We start from the raw sequence: 20578 nt of genomic DNA on the forward strand, positions 1-20578 counted from the left end.
CCATCCTAATAGACTGACATTATCGCGGATGCCAGGATTCCATAAATTTGCATTATTTACATTTACTTAGGGCAGGATTCCCAGCTGGGAAATTCCACATGGTTGTCCATCTCCCTCATATACAATTATAATCGAAAAAGATCTCTGTGACTAAACCAGCATCCTCAAATGGTTTTCAGCAAGAATTTAAATTTTCTTAATACTTACTTTAAAATGCTCCCACTCATGTACATCAATAAATCATTTAAAAGGGTAGTTTTGTTGTCTTTGTTTGTACAAAATGAATAAATAATTTATAAAATCAGCCTTTCTGCTTGAAGGATGTATGAACCTTTTCGTCTTGGTAAACAGATTTTTTTTTTCCTGCAGCAGTAGCTAAGTTTCTCTATTACGTAGTCAGGAAAAAGGCAACTCTGAAGCTATTTTGTGAAAAATGGATGCAGAAACTCGTAACTTACACCCTCAGGAAATAATTTGCAAAGGCAAAAATGCAGAAAGGGCGTGAATTACCAAGATGAAACACATGATGATGATACATGCTCTGATTACTCCTTGAGGTAATGAATCTGTAGGTTTGCCTTCCTCTACTGAGGAGACGGCGAATTACACCTTCATCTGCTCCTTGATGGGATCTCATTCCAACTAAAAAATGCATGGAAGGACTCGATGGCGATGGTGTTGCCTATGAGTAAATAGGAGGTGGCGGCATCACCGTCCCTGGGGGTGTTTAAGGAGAGGTTGGACGTGGTGCTTAGGGACATGGGTTAGTGGGTGACAGTAGGGGGATGGCTGGAACAGGTATCTTGGAGGTCTTTTCCAACTTTAATGACTCTGTGACTCTAAATGTCTTTATTGCCCCAGGCACCAGCCCCAGCGCAGCGCCCCTGAGGGGGCTCCCCTCAGCGGCCCGCGCGCCTTTCCCGCCTCGCACCTTGTGGCGCGGTCTCGCGCTCACCCCCTTCCCGCCCTTCCCCAGCTCTCGCGCCTGTTCCCGCTCTGAGGCGGCTGCTCTCGCGATAGGAGGCGGCGGCGGGCGGGCTGTGAGGAGAAGGAGGAGGAGGAGGAGGAGGAGGAGGAGGAGAAGGAGGCGGCCGCCGGGGGAGGCGGGGGGGCGGCGCCGCGGCAGCCGCTGCGCCCGCGCTCCGTGACAGGCGGCCGGGGGCCGGGCATGTCCCTCCGCCCCGCACGCAGGTGGTGGCGGCGGCGGTGGTGGCGGCGGTGGCGGCGGCGCCGCCCCGGCTCTCCGTGACTCTCCATGGGGCCCGAGCCGCGCCGCGGCCGCCGCTGAGGAGAAGGCGCCGCCGCCGCCGCGATGAGGAAGGGCCGCTCCCGGGGGGACAAAGCGGCGGCGCCTCCTCCTCCTCCTCCTCCTCAGCCGCCGCCGCGGAGGGAAGGCGGCCGGGCGGTGGCCGCCAGCGCGGCGGAGCGCAGAGCCACCCTGCTGGGGGGCGGCAGGAAGGAGCCGGAGGCCGCGGGGGCGCCGGAGAGGGTAACGGCGGGGGGGGCGTTGGCATGGAAACGGGGGGGGGGGCTGGGGGACATGGGGGGGCTGAGGGGTGAGGCCGGGGGGCGAGGGGCTGAGGGCTGAGGGGAGGCTGAGCTCGCCGTCCTGCCGGCGTCTCCCCACGTGGAGCGCGTTTCCTCAGCCCTTTAAGGGGAAAAAGGGTGAAGCTGGCGCTCGCCGGCTGGCTGGGGGCTGTCAGGCAGGCGGAGGAAGCGGTGGGGGGCTGCCCCCAGGCTTCCCGTGGCCGGAGTCCTGCCTGCGTGCCGGTGGAGGGAGGGAGGATGCGGTGACATCTAGCTGGTGCTATGTGCTGGCTGCTGCTGAGTGCAGAATCCTGCCTGGGAACCTCCCGCAGGTCGCTCCTCATCGTAACACTATTTGTGATACGTATTGTAGCGTTTTTGTCTTCGTTCTTAACGCAAGAAGTGATTTATTTGGGAAGTCTAAATTTGGTAGCTATTTAGAATACATAGGTTCATTAAAAATAAGAGCATTTCTGTTCAGTGCATACACTCATGTCTTTCACCCCTGCGGAAAAGGATCTCCTGATTGCTACTTAAGATTGCAGGGATGAGAGACCCAACAGATTTTAAGCTTTGTTTTGGATACATTTTGATATTCCTAATTTTACATGAAAGAAAAATGTGAGGTGAGACTTAGCAGTATAAAAATGCAGGTGACAACTGATGCTTTTTTTTTTTTTTTTGAGAGGGAAGTATCAGAAGTATAAGGGTTCCCAAGATGCAGTAATTCATTGCTTTGTTTTGCCATTTTTAGGAGCAAAGGGAGGAACTGTTCTTTGACGTTTCCTGTCAAAAAGGTGTCTTAAGTTTGCATCGTTATTGCAGATGCCCAGGTTTATTCTGTAGCTTTTTAAAACAATTTCTTGGCTTATTCCAGAAGAGCTGCATTATGAGCATGAAGGTGACTTCATGTCTGTACAGCACTATAAACATAAGTGCTGGAAATAATACTAACTGCCATTGGTTCATTTGGAATTACTGCAAAGACTTGGGAAGATTATATATTAGTAGCCGTTGTGTAGGACAACTTTCCTAACTTACTGGTCTCTGAGTTACAGAGGCCATTTGTCGATGCTAGCTATGGGTGCTCCCACTGCTAGCTATCTGAAAGTTGTACTCGGGTGTATTTAAATGGGGAAGGGTGGGAAAGGTGTTTTCATTTAGATACTCGGAGAAACTGTATTTCAGAACAGAAATGACCATTGTTGACTTCTGAGTCAGAAACATGAATACTTGCTTAGTTTCACTGGAAAAAATTATTTTTTTTAGTTGTTAAACTGTGAGTCTTCCACTGGATATAACTGATTATCAGGGATCTACTAGCTGGGAGAGGTATGCAAATGGCAGGCTGCTCTAGAAGCCCCAGGGGTGTATGCAGTCTTGCCAAGCTCAGAACCTGTCCTAACCTTCTGGAAGAAAAAATGCTGTTGGGATTCTTGGAAACCAGACACTGCCTTCAGTGGTAGTGGACTTGCATTTTGGTTTTGACTGGTGGGTGTCTTGAATATAGACTTCTTGGACTGGGATCTGGAAGAAGGGACCTCTAGTGCAGTGATTTCCCCCCCTCCCCCCCTTTAATATTATTCACTAGTACCTTATAAAACCAGGTACTTCAGAGGGCAAAGGTGCTGCTGCTTTTGATGTTTATCACTTTCTGAAACAATTAAAGAACGCTAATGTGCTTATTCAGGCCAAAAAAGTCTTAAAAACAGAAGAGATGACTGTTTCTGTTCCAAACTGCCCATTAAAATAGCGGCTGGTAGAACTCTTGCAGGCAACAGCAAGGTGCTTGCTGTACTGTTATGACACAGTGTGTACCGTATATTGACATGGAAATTGGAGGAAATTGCTTCTATTCTTGGTACTTGTGAACCAAACTTGTTATAAATCATGGATACAGAATGTGCTATGTACTGTATCATGTTGTATCGACCTCAGGGAGCTTCATCAGAACAACATTATTATTGCAAAACAGGAAAGGCTACAAATTCAGAAACGCCAATATTTGAGATTCACAAGCCTTTTAAATGGGAGATGCTGGCAGTGTGCTTTTAGCTCAGGTACTCTGAATAAACCTTCATACTGATATGACTTGTAGGAACAAGATCTCTGTGCTGGCAAGTATTTGGTGGGATGCAGCCTTTGAGGAGATTAGCAGCTAAAACTTGGAAACCTTCTACTTGAAGGTCTGTGAAAGAAACCCCCAAACTTTGAAGGAGAACGTCTCAGCCCCTATCCCTTTGGTCTTCCATTTGAAGTGGTAGAAGTTTTGTAAATGCAGTAAACAACTGGAAATAAGTAGATGTGTTGGGCAACTTCAATAAACACGGCATGATCCCTCTCACAGAATCTGTCTTTAATCTCAATAACTCGGTATTTCTTTAAAGGTCAGGAGCTGCTTGTGCAGGGGGTGGTGGAAAGGGTCTTTGGAGATGCAAAAGAAAGCTTGATACTCTTTCCCCTGATGCAACTTGCAGCTTGACAAATCTTTCCTTTGGGGGCCGCTTCTGTTTTAAGCAGCCCTTGTCTGGAGCCAGGACCAATGCAACAGTGTGCACAGCTGCAGGGAATGGCTGGGGATTAAATTCAGATTTCACACTTTGTTTGCCATACAGTTTCACAAGTTTGTGGTTGGGGAAGACTAAGCTACTGTAGTGTTGGAAAAAGTACTTATCAGACTGTGACCATGGTAGTTAATCGCCATACTGACCTTTGGGCCTTTGAAAATCTGATCCTTTAATGTGCTGTGCTTATAGATCTGACATGTACATACGATTAATATTTTCACTTTTTTTATGTGTTACATAAGAACATTAAAATGACCGTACTTGGTCACATTACCGATCCTGCTAGCCCAGTAACCTGCCTTTCTGAGCTGCCAAAAGCAGATGCTTAGTGAAGAGTATAGCGTATGTTGAGGAAATACCTTTCCCAGCCTCCAGTAATTTGTGGCTCTCAGATTTCCGGAACTGGAGGTGATATTTGTTTTTAGTGCCCCCAGTGGGTTTCTTCTTCTATGAATTTGTCCAATCAGTAGTTGAAGCCATGTATACTTGTAGCATCCACAGCATCCGGTGGCTGAGTGTTGTATGGCTTAGGCACAACTTGTGTGGGGAAAAACCATCCTCTTCTCGTTTGTTTTCCGACTTTCTACCTGTTTGTTTCATCCCTTTTTTAGCTCTTGTGTTGGAAGAGGCAGTGAAAAAAAAATAATCCATGTTCTTCTGTGCGGCTTATGGCTTGATAACTCTTATTTACTAGTCCCTTCTTGTTTCCATAGGAGTTCTAGAAAGAGGTGACTCTGTCCTTGTCATTGTCCTGTGTACTCTGCATCTTTTGCAGGTCTGTTCCTTTGTGGAGACAGTGATGCAGAGATCAGAGGAGCAGGGCTGGGGAACAATAACCAGGACTGATACAGTATTTCAGCATATGACAGCCTGTACTTTTATATAGTTTGTTGGGTTTTATTCTTTAATCTTCTGTCTGTCCTTCTTTTTTTTTTTTTTTTTTTTTCTTCTCTCTTTGTTGACAATCTTTGACTATTGAGTAGGCACTTTTGGGGAATTACTATAACTCCACAAACACTCCTTTAAGTGGTAATAGCTGGTTCAGAGTTTCTCATTGTGTACATAAATTTAGTGTATTTTTTTATTTGCTTAACTGTATTTATCTACGTTCAGACTTACCTGCTATTTTACAACCTACTTGAACACTATCATTAAGGGCATCTTCAGATCTTTGGCTGTCACTTTTGCAACCTTGAATAACTAAGCATTATCAGCAAACTTTGTCATGTAAATGTTACGCTTCTTTGCTAGATCTTGCTTTAAAATACTGAAGGTATTGAACTTAGAACAGATCCTTGTGGAGTTCCACTGGTGATCCTTTTTTATGAAGAAGGTTAGTTGTTCCAACCTCTTATTTTTTATCTGTTAATCAGTCAATTCGTAGTTGAATTGCCCTTCCTATCCAATGACAGTTTTGTTTCTTTGAGTGAAAGCATTTTGTCAAAGACTCTAGAAATGCAAGTGGGCTGTCTCAGCTTACTCATCATATGTTTACTGACTACATTGAAGGAGAAAAATAGAAAGTTGAAGTAAAAGTTACTGTTTTTAAAAATGATGACAGTCGCCCCATCCAGAGGCATATTTCAAGCATTAAATTGTTTCTATATGATGCTTACGTAATTACTTTGAGACACTGTGATATTTATTGTCAAAGATCCTCTGTGAACTATAGTCAGTGTTTGTCAGTGTTGCTTTTGTTGTTGTTTTCTACTTCAGGTAGAAGTCAAAGTTCTCATAAAGGAGTCTTTGGTGCCTAGAAGATAGGACTTGAGGGGCTTATGATGAAGGTGTACAAGATCATGGTTGGTACGTAGAGGGTAGGTAGCATGCAGCAGCTGACTGCTTCCAGTAGTATTAAGCTAGTCAGAGTTTAAAAAAACAAACAAACAAAAAAAAAACACAAACAACAACAACAAAAAAGGTGGATCTTCATGCAAGCAGTAATAGGCATATGATTTTTTGTTTGCCAATGGAAATTATGGATGCAAAAAGCATTCAGAGTTCAAGCGCTGGAAGAGGGGTGTAGTGAAGATCACTGAATAGGTAGCCTGTATCCTACTGAGGAAAACTGAGCTGAAATTAACTAGCCTCTGGGAGAACTTTAGAACAGAGCAAGCACACGATGCCTCCTTTTACTTGACTTTTACTTGGGAATGACTGTTGCTATTTGTATGTTTTATTTCCATGAGGAGTGGGCATTGGCCTGTCCCTAACAAAACTAAATCCTGTCTTCCTCTGAAAGTAGGGGGAGGATAAACAGATGTGAGGAAAGCTGAAGTATTGTGGAGAGTATAGAAGGATAGAGGTTGAGCATTGGAAGAATAAAATAAAGGATGCTGGGTACTGAGTATCCACGAAGAGTGTGCGCTGCTGTCTGAATGTATCCAGGGAGATGGCAGGTGCTTGGCTTGGAGATATGGGGGGATACGGGAACAGAAGCAGATCCCATGCTTGTCAGTGCTCCACCCTCAATTCTGGTGAGCTTCCTTCTAGTACTCTGGATGACCATGGCCAGATTTATGAGTAGGTTCCATGACTTGATGTGGCATGGTAGGATAATAAAGAGATGAAGGGGAATACAGTAGCAAAATCGGAACAAATAGTTCGAGGGGCTGATAGAGGGACTGCAAGTTGTAGAGAGAGCCTTCTGTGTTAGATGGACCCTTGGTCTTGGATGCAGTTTAACTTGGCTGCTGCTGACCAGGAGTCAGACAGAAATTTTGCTAAAGCTTGAAGCTCCTCTGCTGTGTCTGCATTCGTTGTATGGGAGTTGATGCCAGCAGGCAAGCTACATACTTAATAGAGAAAGATGAAAAACCTTCTTACTCCTGGTTAGCTTTATGTTCTGAGATTCCTTTGTATAGGGCAGTCCGTGCAGTAGACTATCTCCAGCTGTAAATTTTGATGTGACTGAAGAAATTGAGACCTTGTGTGTTCCCCAGACAACACATTTTGTCACTTCTGCATTGGAGGGAAAGTGTTTCTTGACCTCTGAACAAGGTCAAGTCTTTTAACTGTTACAGTCATTTGGAACTGTAACACTACAACCCTTTTGAGAGTAGCAGAAGTATTCCTTTATCGCCACATCTTTGCAACTTTGTAGTTTTATAGGTCCCAAAGCCCTCATGGGTTATTGTGGATATCAAGTGTGATTTCTCCACATGCCCAGGCCATGGAACTTTCCTGAGAGAGAAATTTAAAAATCTCTCTTAGAAATTGATCTTATCTTAAGCTTAGATCATGGTGTGTCCGTCACCTCTTCTGGATAGCTCTGCCAATGTTTAATTATTCCTGCAGTTAGGAAACTAAACCACATCTTATTTCAAGGCTTGTTTTGTCTAACATCCAACTTTCAGCCGTGGAATATGCCTGTGCTAGCACAGGCAGTAAAAAGTCTCTACTATCTGATATCTTTTCCATGTATACGTATTTAAAATGTAAAATCTAGCTTAAGTTGGAACAGAAGAAGAGTTCTTTTGCTTTCCCCCTATTTGTTCTTGGAGCGTGTGCACCAGAAGTAGGCGAAGTCTGGTAGCAGTTTGGAATACTGTGATCGCAAGTGAGGTTACTTCTCAACTACTGTTTGATACTTGTCTTTTTGCAGTTCGGGGATTGCATTACCACAGTTGGGTGTGTCACAGGAGAGAAAGTTTTGTAACGTTATGCCTATGTGGATATTTCTACTCCCTGTATTCAGGACATTGTGCAAAATGGTCCAAGACTACTTAGAAACAATGAGTTGGAAAACTTATTCCCCTGCCTTTCATGTTGTCTCTCTTTCTTTTTTTCTTTTTAATAAGGAACAGCAAAGGATCTTTTCCACTGACTTCTTATCCTGTTCATTTCGTTGGAAAGCAGTCAGTAACCAGCAGGGAGAAACTGGCCAAACCCCAGAGTCCTAGTCAGATTTGTTTTGCCTCCACAGCTGCAAATAAGCTGTTACCATTCTTTCCCTGTTGTGTGGCAAGCCTGGAAATTGAAGAGATCTTTCTTTCTTCTCCTAATCAGAAACTGTGCTTCAAACATAAGTATTTTGCTCTCTTTTTTTCTTTCTTTTCCTTCAGACTGCATAACAGTTCAGGATTCTTTGGTTATTTTTGCTGTGGGTCTTCCCTTTTGCTTGCTAGGTGAAGAAGCAAGCTTTTGGAGTTTAGTAGGTGCTTTGCTTCCAAGCTTTCTGTACTCTGTCTCTCAGGCTGCTGCTAAGGGCTCTGTTGCAGCTGCTGTTCTGCTCTGTCAGCCATGGACCCAGTGGTTAACAGCTCACAACACGCTAAATTCTAATTTCATATCGAAACGTAAAAGTGGGGTAAAACTGATGTGAAGAAGATGAAAGGTTGTTTCCAAAATTCAAGCGAGCAAACAGAATCAAGTGGACATATCACTAGCAATGCAGTTTTTATTATACACATTACAAATACCATAAAGGCAAATATAGATTAAAAATAGTCAGATATGTTCCTTGAACATTATTGCCCCAGCTTATCAAAGGAGGGATGGTGTTTGCTGAATTCTAGAAGATCAGGAACCGTCTGTTTACAGAAATAACCTTAGTTGCAAATTTTGGGATGTTACTGTTGCTTAGGGCTGATTCTAGGGCGATTCTGTCCTGTGTCTGTTTCATCAAAGAAGCTGAAGAAAATACTTTCAGAAGACATTGGTAAAGACTCCCAAATTATGAGCTGTCGACATGACTTACCATTAAAAGCTTAGAGCTGTTTTTTCTAGACCTCAGACTTCCTCTTCCCATCTTCCTTTCTTTGCTGTCTTACAGAACTTTTTCTCCTTTTAGTAGGAGAACAAAAAAGTTTTTTTTTTTTTTTTTTTTTTTTTTTAATCTGAGAAGATGCCAAGTTCTATCCCATAAAGCTTCTAATATGGTGAACCAGACTGCAGCTTCTTTGTATGGCTGCTTGGCGGCTGTTCTTACTCATCTCAGAGTTTATTTTCTTCAATTTATCCCCTTCTCTGTCTGAAAATAAAGGTAGTGAAGAAGCCAGAGCATAGCAGGGCAGGAGGGAACTCTTCCCTGCAATATGTATGATTCTGTTTGTTGTCTTCTCTCCTGTTTTCTGAGGAAGCGAGAAAAGTCAGAAAACAAACCCCTGCTGTGTTCTGTAGGTATGTGTCACCACCATTCTTTCTGATGCCACAGCTACTCTTGCTCAGCGTCTTTGTTAGCCATTTTTTGCTTTTTTGTATTTTGGTCAGGCAGCAATAGCAGCTGCTGACAACACCGCACTCTGAGTTCACTTGTGTGTTCATGCTAATATCTGGAAGCAAGGAAAACAAAGTGACCGAAGAAAAGACTCATCTAAAAGGAGGCAAAAGGTAACAGTGTAAAGGGACTGGTTCTGCAATGGGCTTGTTAGATAATAGCAAAATGGAGCCAAAGGGCATATGGCACCTCTCTGGTCTGGTGCCATAAAAACATAATGTCTCTCAAAGTTGCATATTAATGGACAAACCTAATTTGTTTCTGTAATCGATAAGTAGGTAGACATTGCGTCATCAGCACAGATGATTCAGCTTGCCTGTGTGAGGTTTAAATTACCTGTCACTAATGAAGAATAAGAGCAAATATTGTGCACAATCCACATTAATATCTTGCGTATTAGAATAGCTAGGTGGACAGTGGAGAGCCTTATGAATATATGTTCACACTCTATTCACACTGCTGATGATTTGCCTCTGAATTCAGCAGTTCCTTGTATTCCTTGTCCAAAAGAGTATACAAGTGAAGGAGTCAAGAGAAGACTTCTATCAGTAGTGGCTGTTTTTCTTGTGGGTCTACTTGTCTTTGCAATTATCAGCTTGAAGGGAAAAGCTGCTGCTACTTAGTATTTGGTACAGAGCAGTTGATGTCCAAGTCTAGGATTAGGCATCTACAGAAGCCTCAGAAAGACTGGGGAAATACTCATAACTGCCTGCTTTGAGAAACCAGGCAACATCCATGTGTTTTGTGTTGAAGGAATAGGTATGTGTTATTAACCACATGCTTAGAAGTTAGCTTGTTTGTTGCACAAGCTCACGTGCCTTCTTGCAGCACAAACAATTTCAATGTTGCCCTGCCTGACAAGGCAGTTCTTAGAGTCTCTAGAAGAGGCAGTTCTGTATTTTTCCCCAATAGGCAGCTCGGGCAATAAACATTACCCTTTGTGCTCCATCAGTCAAGATAGCTTTGGTGCTTTTAAGAAATGCAGTGAATTATTATATGATATGGTGATAGGTTCTTATTTAAACTATGTATGTATGAGTTGTTTTTTTTCACTCTTAAGTTTTTATTCGTGGAACGTGAGTAGCCAAAGCTCAGGAAGCATTGAAGACTGCTGGCCTAGTGAGCTGTATGAGACTAAACCAAAAACCTTTATCACCCATCAAAAGCTTGTTCCTCAATAACCACAGCAGCTAAGTAGACAAGTCATATAGTCTTACACAAGTTGGTTTCCACATCAAATTATGTTGTGCTGTGATTAGTCTTTTTGTGGTGATGTAGTACTACTGGAAGCCTGATCAAAATGCTGATCTTTAGAGGGAGAAATCAAGTCCATGGCCACTCAGAAACCTGCCTTTTTTTGTGTGTGTGAGGAAGTACAAAAATCTGTTTCAGGTGAGGAGAGAATTCAACATCTTTTTTTTTTTTTTTTTTTTTTTTTTTTTTTTTTTTTTGATGTCTTGCTAAGTGCCACTCTTTGGCCATAGGAAATTGATGCTCTGTGTTATCTCAGTGTATTAAAAAGCTCCAAAGGCCTTGTTTGGTTTGTAATGAAGTGGCTGTGTCGTCGCCTATAAAACCTGCTTTAAAACATGTTGCTTTTTATTTGCTGTTTCTCTAAGCTGTGTTTTTGTGATAGTGTGTTGTCTGACTTAAGCTTAGGTTTTGTGAACCCTAAATCTAGTAGTCAATCAGAAATTATTTTCAAATACTCTGTTATAAATACATGCTACATTGCAGTGAGGGAAGAGAGCTGAAGACTGAAAACCTGATAATAATAGCATAATAAAATAGCTGTCTAGCTTGTAAGTTTTTATTTTTTGCTGTTCGGAATTGCTCTGAAATTAGTGGGAGTTCATTATGTGGAAAATAGGCTAATGCTCTTTTTCTTTTCAGGAAAAAGAAAAGTAACAGGCAAAACAAACTTCTTATTATTTTCTTGTGCCATTAAAATTGTGTAGTAAATGCTTTTACTTTTTGTTATGCTGTACCTATAATATATAGTTACGTATTCATTATTATACATATAGTAAAAAAACTAACAAAATATTTTCTGATATTGGTTGGTGTGGATTTTCACAGATGTAAGAACAAGATGAAGTTTTAAAACATTCCATGTAGCTGTTTAAATGTCCAGAAGCAGATACCACTGATAAGATTAGAGGGCTGAAATAAATGTTGGGCTGTGGGAAATTCAAGAGTTCTTGAAACTTGCTTTCTGATCCACTGTCAGCATACACATCTTCGTGATCAGTCTATATAGGAACACTTTCTCTAATGGTTTCTACTATACATCGTCACAAGTAATGCACCATAAACATTTTTAACAGTATAAAGCCAAAATAAGTTGAGTACTTTTTATTTGAACAAATTTGAATCGAGTGGTCAGAACTGATGTGAAGTGTCCAAAGAAATAAGTTATGGTCACTATTTTAGAGGAGAAGCTATAAATGAGTTGCAAAGTTAATGCAGTGACCGCAGGCATTTAGGAATTTAACCATTGAGATATAGCTGGTGGCAGTGACCTACAAGTAGCCTCTTTGTTTGTGTGATGAACTAATCAAATGACTTACATTGGACCAGTGCAATGTCACGGTGATGGCAGAAATAAGTAACCATGAAAGTTAAATTACACATTCAGTTATTATGTATAACTGAATATATAATATATAATTATTTGGATGTTCTTTGGCCCTTGCATTGATCCTTGTTTTTAGGACAGAGGAGAATCTGTTTACAGCTCTCTTTTGCCAGTTTAGCAGACGCTTCTGCTTAAGTGTCTGCTGACTCTAGACTTCCAGTTTGTGCTCCAGCCTTGTTGATGTGCAGAAACCTGACAATTGGGCATTGTTTTTGTTCTCAAGCAGAAGCGAAGAAATACATGGCTTGTCCTTAAAAACCAAAAACAAACCTTGGCTGTTGTTTCTTTAGGATGGAACTGGATGATGCTGCTTGGTGAGGAGAAGCTTTTGTGTCAATCTATAGAGACTCCATTTCTTTGTGCAGACATTGATAGAATTGTGAATTAGTTTATCTTTGTGTCTGCTATTTTTGTGCATTCCGTTAAGAAAAGCTAAGGATGAAGCATTTTTTTTCCAATGGTTAACTTAATTTCTACCATTATAGTGTCTTATTTCCTTTGGGTCTTTGTAATTTTATGTAGTGTCTTACAATCAAAGGACAACTTTTTTTTTTTTTTTTTTTTCCTATACTATATGTGTATATCTGCTGTTGATTTTGAGGGAAAATTTATTCTCAGGAAAACTGCAATAGTGCTCATTATTTTTGCTGTGCATTGGCGTGCTCCTCATCTGTGGAAGGAAGTGAGAAGATTCCAGATGGTTTGTGGAGACAAAAAATATTGTTGCCAAGGGACCGGCACTCTCATTTTTACAGACAAAAGCGAGTATTTAATTTTTTTTTTTCCTGTTGCAAATACTGACTCTCATTAGTGGTCATTAATAATTTAATTACAATAAATTAGCGGTATCTAATGGTTCCACTGCTACTACTATTTGGGTGATAGCTGCAGTATAAAATATTAAAGCATCCTGGGCAAGAAATCTAGTTTGGTTAAAGAGGATTCCAGTAGTGGTTTTTTGTTTTCATAATTTTTTCCTGTGCAGTATTTAAATGAGCTTGTGAATTAAGATCACATCTTAAAATTGTTGCACACTTGTCTGTAGTTACTGAATGTCTAATTAGAAAAGTCTCTTTGTCACCTGACCTGTGCCCTGCCAAAATTTGTTTCACGAGTGACCTTTTTATTTTCTTTGTAGGCAGCTTCCTTTGAAACCAGTCTTGGAAGAGTGGTTGGTTATGGGTTTTTCTCTTCTGGTCCCCTTGGCCTTGGGTTATTTTTTAAGGGCTATATCTCAAATAGGACCTACAGAGACTTCTATTTGAGACTGTGCTTCACACTTAAAACTTTTAACATCTTTATTTTGTTTGGAAAGTGCATTTTTCAAAACAAAATTGGTACTCTGCACTTGTAAATAAGCCGTTTTTATATAGCATGCACATTTTGTGCACTGTTATTGTTCATTTGCCATACTTTATAATTTCAGCTAGTATTTTTAAATATATTTCATTTGTACCTTAGCCTTAGAAAATTCTAGATGGCTTTGTGTTGAGAATCAAATGTATTAATAAAAGTAACTTACAAGTCAGTAGTGTCGGGACACATCACATGCATGGCACATCTTCTGAATTTAGTGGAAGAAAGCCTTCATAAAGAAGACATAATTGATGTCTTATAACATTTTATTACAAATCACATTTTTTTTGTCATAACTCTTTTAATCGTTAGAGCAGATGGGATTATAATGCAGAGATGATGGACTATGGAGTTGTTCATGTGTTTATCAGGCCGGGAGTTAATTTCCCTTCTCTGTACAACTGGAACCTTTTATGTTTGAAACATTCATGTTTGAATACTAATGGTAAAGGGATGACTGGGGTGAGGAGGAAGCCTTTAATGTTCACTGTCTTTGTTCAGACTGGTTTTGTTTTCAGTATAGCTAGTGAGCTTGTAGTGGGGTTCTGAGCCTTTATATAAAGCACTCTTGATAGTGGTTTCTTTAAGTTCTGAGAAGGTTGACACAGCCCTTAATTAGAGGGTCTGTTGCTCTTACTTTCCTAGGTGGAATTCTTCTCAGGTTTAGGCATTTACAATCTGAACGCAAAAATCACACTATGCTTTTTCCTCTTGTTAGGGAGATCCTAAATCAAATGTGTAGGATCAAACACTTTGAGTAAACCATTGTGGTACTATTTATATTTTTATACAAGGACCAAACGTTCAAGCTGAAACAATTTAACCCAATTTACCCTGTCTTCTAGGCTGTGGTTGGTTCCATTAGGAGTAAAATGATTCTTCATCTTGATGAGCCTCAAAAAGAGTGTAATAGTGTACATAGTTGTAAATATTTACTTCTGCTTTTTAACAAGCTTTTTAATGCATTCCTGCAGCTGGGAACACTTGGCTACAAAGTTAACAACTTGAACTTCCCTGGTGAAACAACACTGAAGCTTCTTATTCATTAGTTCAAATCAAACATGCCTTGGAGTTGTTTCCTGAAGAGTTAACAAGAAAAAAAATCTTGCCATCAGAGGAGCAAGATAAGGAGGGTGCCAGTTTCTGATACTTTTTAGAAGCATTTGCTTGTTCTTTTAACTACTGTTTTTTATTTTATTTTTTTTAACAGAAGGATTACAGTTTGTTTTGCCTGTTACTTTTCTGTAATCTGCATTATAACTGCGGATGAGTGTATATGGGAAGCTGTACTATTTGCAAGATGTTAAATATGTATTACACTGTATTACTGTATATAACTGTATCGAAAACATCATTGTGGCAATAATGCTTAGCTTTTAAGTCATTTGGAAATTTCAAACCAACAGTAAATAAAATTTATATGTTTACATTTGGAAATGTTGGGATTTATTGCAAGGTTCTTCAGATTATTAAAGAGAAAAATACTGTAAAGATCTTTTGTCTTTAAAATGCAGACATTTGTATATAATGGAATATATTCTGTAAAGCTTTTCTATCTTGTTGATGTAATAAACCAATACATTATAGCCTCTAAGAGGCTATACTGATTTAATTTTCCTTGGTTCTGCTGTCTCTGACACTTCAGCATGTTGCTGGCAAGTATGTGAGTTAAGCAGATGCAGTTAAGAAGAGTCTTAGTTGCAAGTTCATATTCAGCCTACACTTTTAGTCATGTTTGGGCTCACCTCAGCTTCTTGATAAACTGTTGGTCCCCTTTGTACCTACTCACTAAGGCTACAAAGTTAAAGTGAATTTCAGTGCTAAATACTAAAGCATAAATATGATGCTTACGTTGCTTTAAGTGCTACTAAGATATTTGCCTTGCAGTCTGTTTTCTAGGCTCTAATTTTCTTTCCTGGTGTGTTTTAAAGTACACTAGGGTAAATAATGGCAGAATCAGATTTATCTTTTGTTAAGGGTATGTATACATATTACAGAGGGAAGAAAGGCTAAGAAGAGAAAGAAATGCTTAGATATATGCTCACAATCCTGAAACAACAGGCTTTTTTCTTTTAAAGGACAAACAGTACCGGATTAAAAAGTAGAGAAAAAATTGAGCAGTAAGAATAGCTTACATTAAAAAAAAATAAAAAAAAAATAATCAGAAAGTTTCAAATTATAATTGATTTGCATTCTCATTGGTTATTTTCAGTACATGTAGCAGTTCAAGGAATCACTACCTTGACATGCATTCACACTTGCAGCATTCACGTGCCATTTGTAGGTTAAGGATCTGGGCTGTATTACTGTCCTTTCAAAAAAAAAAAAAAAAGTAAGCAGTTAAATTAGGTTGCTGAAAATCATTGCAGTGGTGTATATGCTTTTTTCTTGCTTGAATGGTTTGAGAAACAGTGCAATGGAATGGAAAAGATGATGGAGCAGGTTCTTTGTAGTTATATTCTGAAATCACCAAATCAAAATGTTAACACGGCATGTTGGTGTAATCTTACCCATCAGGAAGAACATTTGGTTTCTTGTCTTTTGTCTGTAGCTCCTGCTGCAGTCTGTCTGATTCTTCTTGCCGAGTGCAATAACCCCAGTGTTTTAACTGTTTTTCTGTGCAAGTGTGCTAAGTGACTGAGCTGAAAAACGCAGAGCTCATTGCTGCTGAAGAACACCCATTTCCATTCTTCTTCATATCCTCCTGGTTCATGTTATGTGAGCAAATGTTTTGTATACCTTTGAAGGGACTGGTAGGAATAATCTCAGCCTAGCAAATCAAGATCTGGTTGTGTGATGCTCAAGTTGTAAGTTGTGAAGAGTTCTGCAGGCTGCATAAGCCCTGATATTTTGCTTCTGGTAGAAGCCCCAATTAATGCTCTTTTTTTTTTGTTTTTAATCACCATTGAAAATAATTTAAAGGAGAGATGCCCACAATCTTTTCCATGCTACGTGAGCGGTGCTTCTCTTAGGTGCTTGCTAACGCTTTTATTTCTAACGCTGCAAGATTTTTTTTCTTTTCAAAAGTAGAAGTTGAGCCTGTAGAATTCTGGCAGCCTGAGCTATGCAATGAATTCTTCAGCCACTGACTTTGGTGGTTTGGCTAGTAATTTGAAAGCATGTAAGCAAAATTATGCTCTGTCACTGCAAAGATTTTTCCTTACTCATGGATTTGAAACGTGTAAAATCTTTGTCCTTCATGTGTATTGCATCTTGCACTGGGACAAGGACAAGGAAAAATCTCTTCCTGTGGTGTTCTGGTTTTCCTTTGGTTGTATTAAAACTGTTCACATAACACCAGTATTTCTCTATTTCATCTATGAACTGCAATACCAGGGCTGGATTTTGATGGATAAGTGAGAAACTGTGGTCTTATGAAAGACAACTCTATTGTTGTGAAGTTAATACTTCCCCTCTTCATTGTTTTGCTGACCCAATATATGCATAGCTCTTAGAAAATGAAGTTTTTAACTGGCCGTGTTGTAGTTCTGCATTTTTAAAACGTTAATATGCTGTCTGAGAGCAGGGCTCTGGATTTTTTTATTATTATTTGAAAAGTGAGTTTGACAGCTATATAAACCCGCGGAGTGCAATTGGGATCCCTTTCTTCAAACCACTCACCAGTTATGTAGTTTTCTGAATATTGCCCAAGTGTTTAATGTGCTTAACAAAAAAGGACTTATGAAGAATTTGCTGTAGGTAGTATGTGCAAAGCCTGTCTGCTGCAGAAGACAGCCTAGGTTCATTCATTACTGAGTGTGGGAAGCTGCTTCCTTTCCACTATTCCTTTCCTGTCTTTGTAGTACGAGCATCTGGTGGGGAGGAGTTGCTTAAGCTGGGGGGGCTGCTGGAGAAATGTGTGTGGAATGGCATCCTGGGGGGTGGCAGGTGCCACTGGGGTCAGCTCGGGCTGGAAGGCGTGCGTAGGCAGGATGTCGCGGCTCAACGGGCATTGTAGTAGAAGTAGGTGCTCTGTGTGCTCCTTCAGTGGGGCGCTTTGATTTGGATATTATCAAATGTAAAACGTTTGTGTACTGCAACTCAAGAAGGAATGATAAGAACTTGTAATTATTTTTACCAATAAGAAGAGACTCTGCATAGAGGGGGAAGGGGAAGAGTAGGGAAGTAAGCACTTCCTTGGAGCTGTGGGGGTATGTGCCTGTCTACATATTGGGTGAAAAAAAGATGTAAAATACATTAGTTACTTTTAAAAGGCCTTGTATTACAGTTCTTTAATTTCTGTTTTTACAGCCTTTCCTTACTTTGGTGCTGTGAATGAATGATCGTTCTTTTTTAGTTGTAGTTCACTGAGAAAGATGGGGGTGTTGTGTGGGAGTGTGCACCCCAGGCAAACTGTGAACAAACAGAGAATCTCTGGTCAGGGCACACTTCTTCATGTTAATCTGAAAATTTTAATTTGCCCTGCTGATGGGTATTCTTGCTAATGCAATAATCCTAAGATTGTTTTTGTACAGTATTGTTCTGATGAAATCTTTTGCAAAGCAATACCTGCCTTTCTTCCTGAAACAAACCTTTCAGAAAGTCCTCTATTCTTGCAGGTGCTGATTCTTGTTCCTTTTGTTGATTTGAATGTTAAATTAATAGTTGACCTGGAGTTAAATTAACAAATGTCCAATAACTCTAGTAATGTTATAAGGTATACCTTTCAAACTAAGGATGTCACACTAAGCCATCATTAAAACGTGTGAGATGTTTATGAAAGTGAAATAAAAGCAGCAGCTGAGGAAATTCCATGTAGGTGTATATCCCTGGTGCTCTTTCCCGCATTGTTTTCTCCAAATCCTCTTTTCTGGTGTCTATACTGGGTAGGAGGAACGGGGTGCAAAGGAGGTGCCCTGGAGCCCCAGTTTAGGAGGGGATATATTCTATATTCTGGGTGTGGGGAGTATTTGGGCGGTGATGGGCAGGGTCCCTTGCTCCTGTTGCTGGCTGCCACGTGTCTTCTGGCTGTGTAATTCCTCCAACCATCCCAACGCAGCTGGACTTGGCAGAAGAGCAACAACAGTTGCTGCATCAGCCTTACAAGAAGGACTGTGCTTCCCCTTCCTGTGCTGGTGAAGGCAGGATAATGGCCTGTGCAGGGTGAGGGTGCTTAAAAAGTTGTCTCTTCTAAGGATTTATTTAACAGTGCGCATTACATGGACTGAGAAGGAGACCAGTGGCATCTTGTTAGTAGGGCCTTTCACTGGGGATATGGCTAGGTTCAGTGAAATAGCTAGATATTGTAGAATGCTGGAAATGATTGTAGAATGCTGGGTGAGATTTTAATTAACCTGCTTGTAAGTTGGAATGCCCCCCCACCCCTTTTTTTTGTGGGGGTGGGTGTACATTCGTTTCTGATTGTTGTCATTGGGAAAAGCATGACAGTTTTTAGAAGTTACAGGCATTCAGGACAGGTCATACTAAAAGTGTTGTGTATATCTCTATTTACAGACATGTATGTATGTGCAACCACTTTCTGCCATCCCAAATAGAAATAGCAAAGACTTTCTCTTTTCCCCGGGCCTCTACAGCTTTCAGAGATGTGCTAGCGGACTGCTAATATTGCAATTTAAAATTACTTAGCCTACTCGTAAGTACAACCAGAAAGTGTGATAGCATGAGTGTAGGTGTCTTTTCAGCTCTCCAAATGACAGAAAAACAGAAATATAGGCTGCTGCACACGAAGGTGTTCAGTACCTTTGTGGCAAAGTTCAGAGGCAGATGAAAACGTGAGCATCTCTGCTTCAAGATGTGAAGAACCTGAAGGTATGATTAAAGCAGTTTTCAGGTCACGCAGCTTACCCCAGGTCACTTGTTTTTGTTTCTCTCCCCCCTCTTGCACCACCAACAACTGCTTGCAGCTGTGTGATGAACTGGATGAGTGAGCTGGTCTACTCTAAGTTACCCAGGTCTCATTCTTGATTTGGTTTAGATGGTGTGGCAGCTGTGAATGGCGAACTGTAACTGGAGGAAGAAATTGTTTTAGAGCAGTACTTCTCAACCTATGAAATGTTCACCCCTGAAGCAAATGTAGAGCAAAGCATTCCTGCTCCTCAAACAAATAGCCAAGTTACTGTTATGAGGTGCCAAAAAGAGATGGGGTTTAAGAAAGGTCAAGAATGAGTGAGTCAGAGCTAAGTGAGGATACAATTTCAAGTCCGCATTCAGTTTTCTTTTTAATGTAAAACCACTTTACTCATGCCTTTTTTTCCCTTTCTCCACAAAAATTCTTGAAGCTTTTAGAGTGTGCAGCACTGTTCTGGATTTGACAGTTTGGGGCATAACTCTGTAGACTGAATAGGTTTGAATTAATGACTTCAGAAATTGATTTTGATTGCAATCTGCAAATCTTAATTAAAAGCCATTAACGGTAGATGATTTTTTTGATTTAAGCATGACTTAAAAGACATGATTTAAAACTGCTAGGCTATGTGGTGAGTTACTTTGACACCTCCAGAACAATTAAATGCAAGAAAATTGTTCTTTGCAGCTTATTTTCTGCCTCAGATGAGATTTTATAAGGATAAGCATGACCTGAAGTAGCTAATGAGAGGCATTTGAAATAAAATGGAGCAACCCATTAAGACATGTGGAATGTGTTGCACAGCTGCAGAGAAGGGAAGACTTGACCAAGTGCATCTATGTAGGCTGTAATGGAAAGTGTTACATTTTCTTCAAAACCACATATGATAGCTGTGCTTGTACTTTTTCTTCAGGCACATAATGTGAGTTACTTTGACACCTCCAGAACAATTAAATGCATGAGGGAAAAGCTGTGGTTGTGTTCACCGCTGTTCTTCTACCTATTTCCATTTTGATTGAAAGTTTGTTGTATGCTGTGAAAGGAATTTACATGTGTGGGAGTGTTTCTGACAAATACATGTCTAATTCTGTTTGTAGTAATAACAAAGACATTCCACGAAGAATGATCTCTATCCTAATGAATTATTATATAGTGATATGTATATTCTTGTAGTAGAGCTGCTGAACTGTAACTTATATTAGGAGATTCAGGTTGCAATTAGACATCTAAACTGTTTCTTTGTCTGTATATTACTCATAGACTAGAAGGAACAAATATTCAATATTCAAATATTCAATATTCAAGAAATCCAGAGATAATCCTCTTTACTTTAGTAGGAAATAGATTAAATCAAAGCTGAGCATGATTTTTCATTGGCCTTTTTACCTACATGCTGTAACTGCTAATAATTTCTGTAGCCTAATTGCCTTTTTCTGACTCATATTAATGGTAAGCCTTACAACAAT

At 40.4% G+C, this 20578-nt stretch overlaps 1 protein-coding gene across 3 annotated transcripts in view; it reads left to right on the forward strand.

Annotated features, from left to right (window-relative positions):
- The first annotated feature begins 1125 nt into the window (after positions 1 to 1125).
- MAST2 (microtubule associated serine/threonine kinase 2) overlaps positions 1126 to 20578 on the forward strand; it is a 190947-nt gene continuing 171494 nt past the window's right edge. For all 3 annotated transcript variants that reach the window (XM_082766145.1, XM_082766147.1, XM_082766146.1), the window contains exon 1: positions 1126 to 1489. In XM_082766145.1, coding sequence (XP_082622271.1) covers positions 1313 to 1489 — 177 coding nt within the window. In that variant the 5' untranslated portion in view covers positions 1126 to 1312. The remainder of the gene's footprint in view (positions 1490 to 20578) is intronic.

The sequence above is a fragment of the Aythya marila genome (genome assembly GCF_965140915.1).
Source record: "Aythya marila genome assembly, chromosome: 8".
Lineage (NCBI taxonomy): Eukaryota > Metazoa > Chordata > Aves > Anseriformes > Anatidae > Aythya > Aythya marila.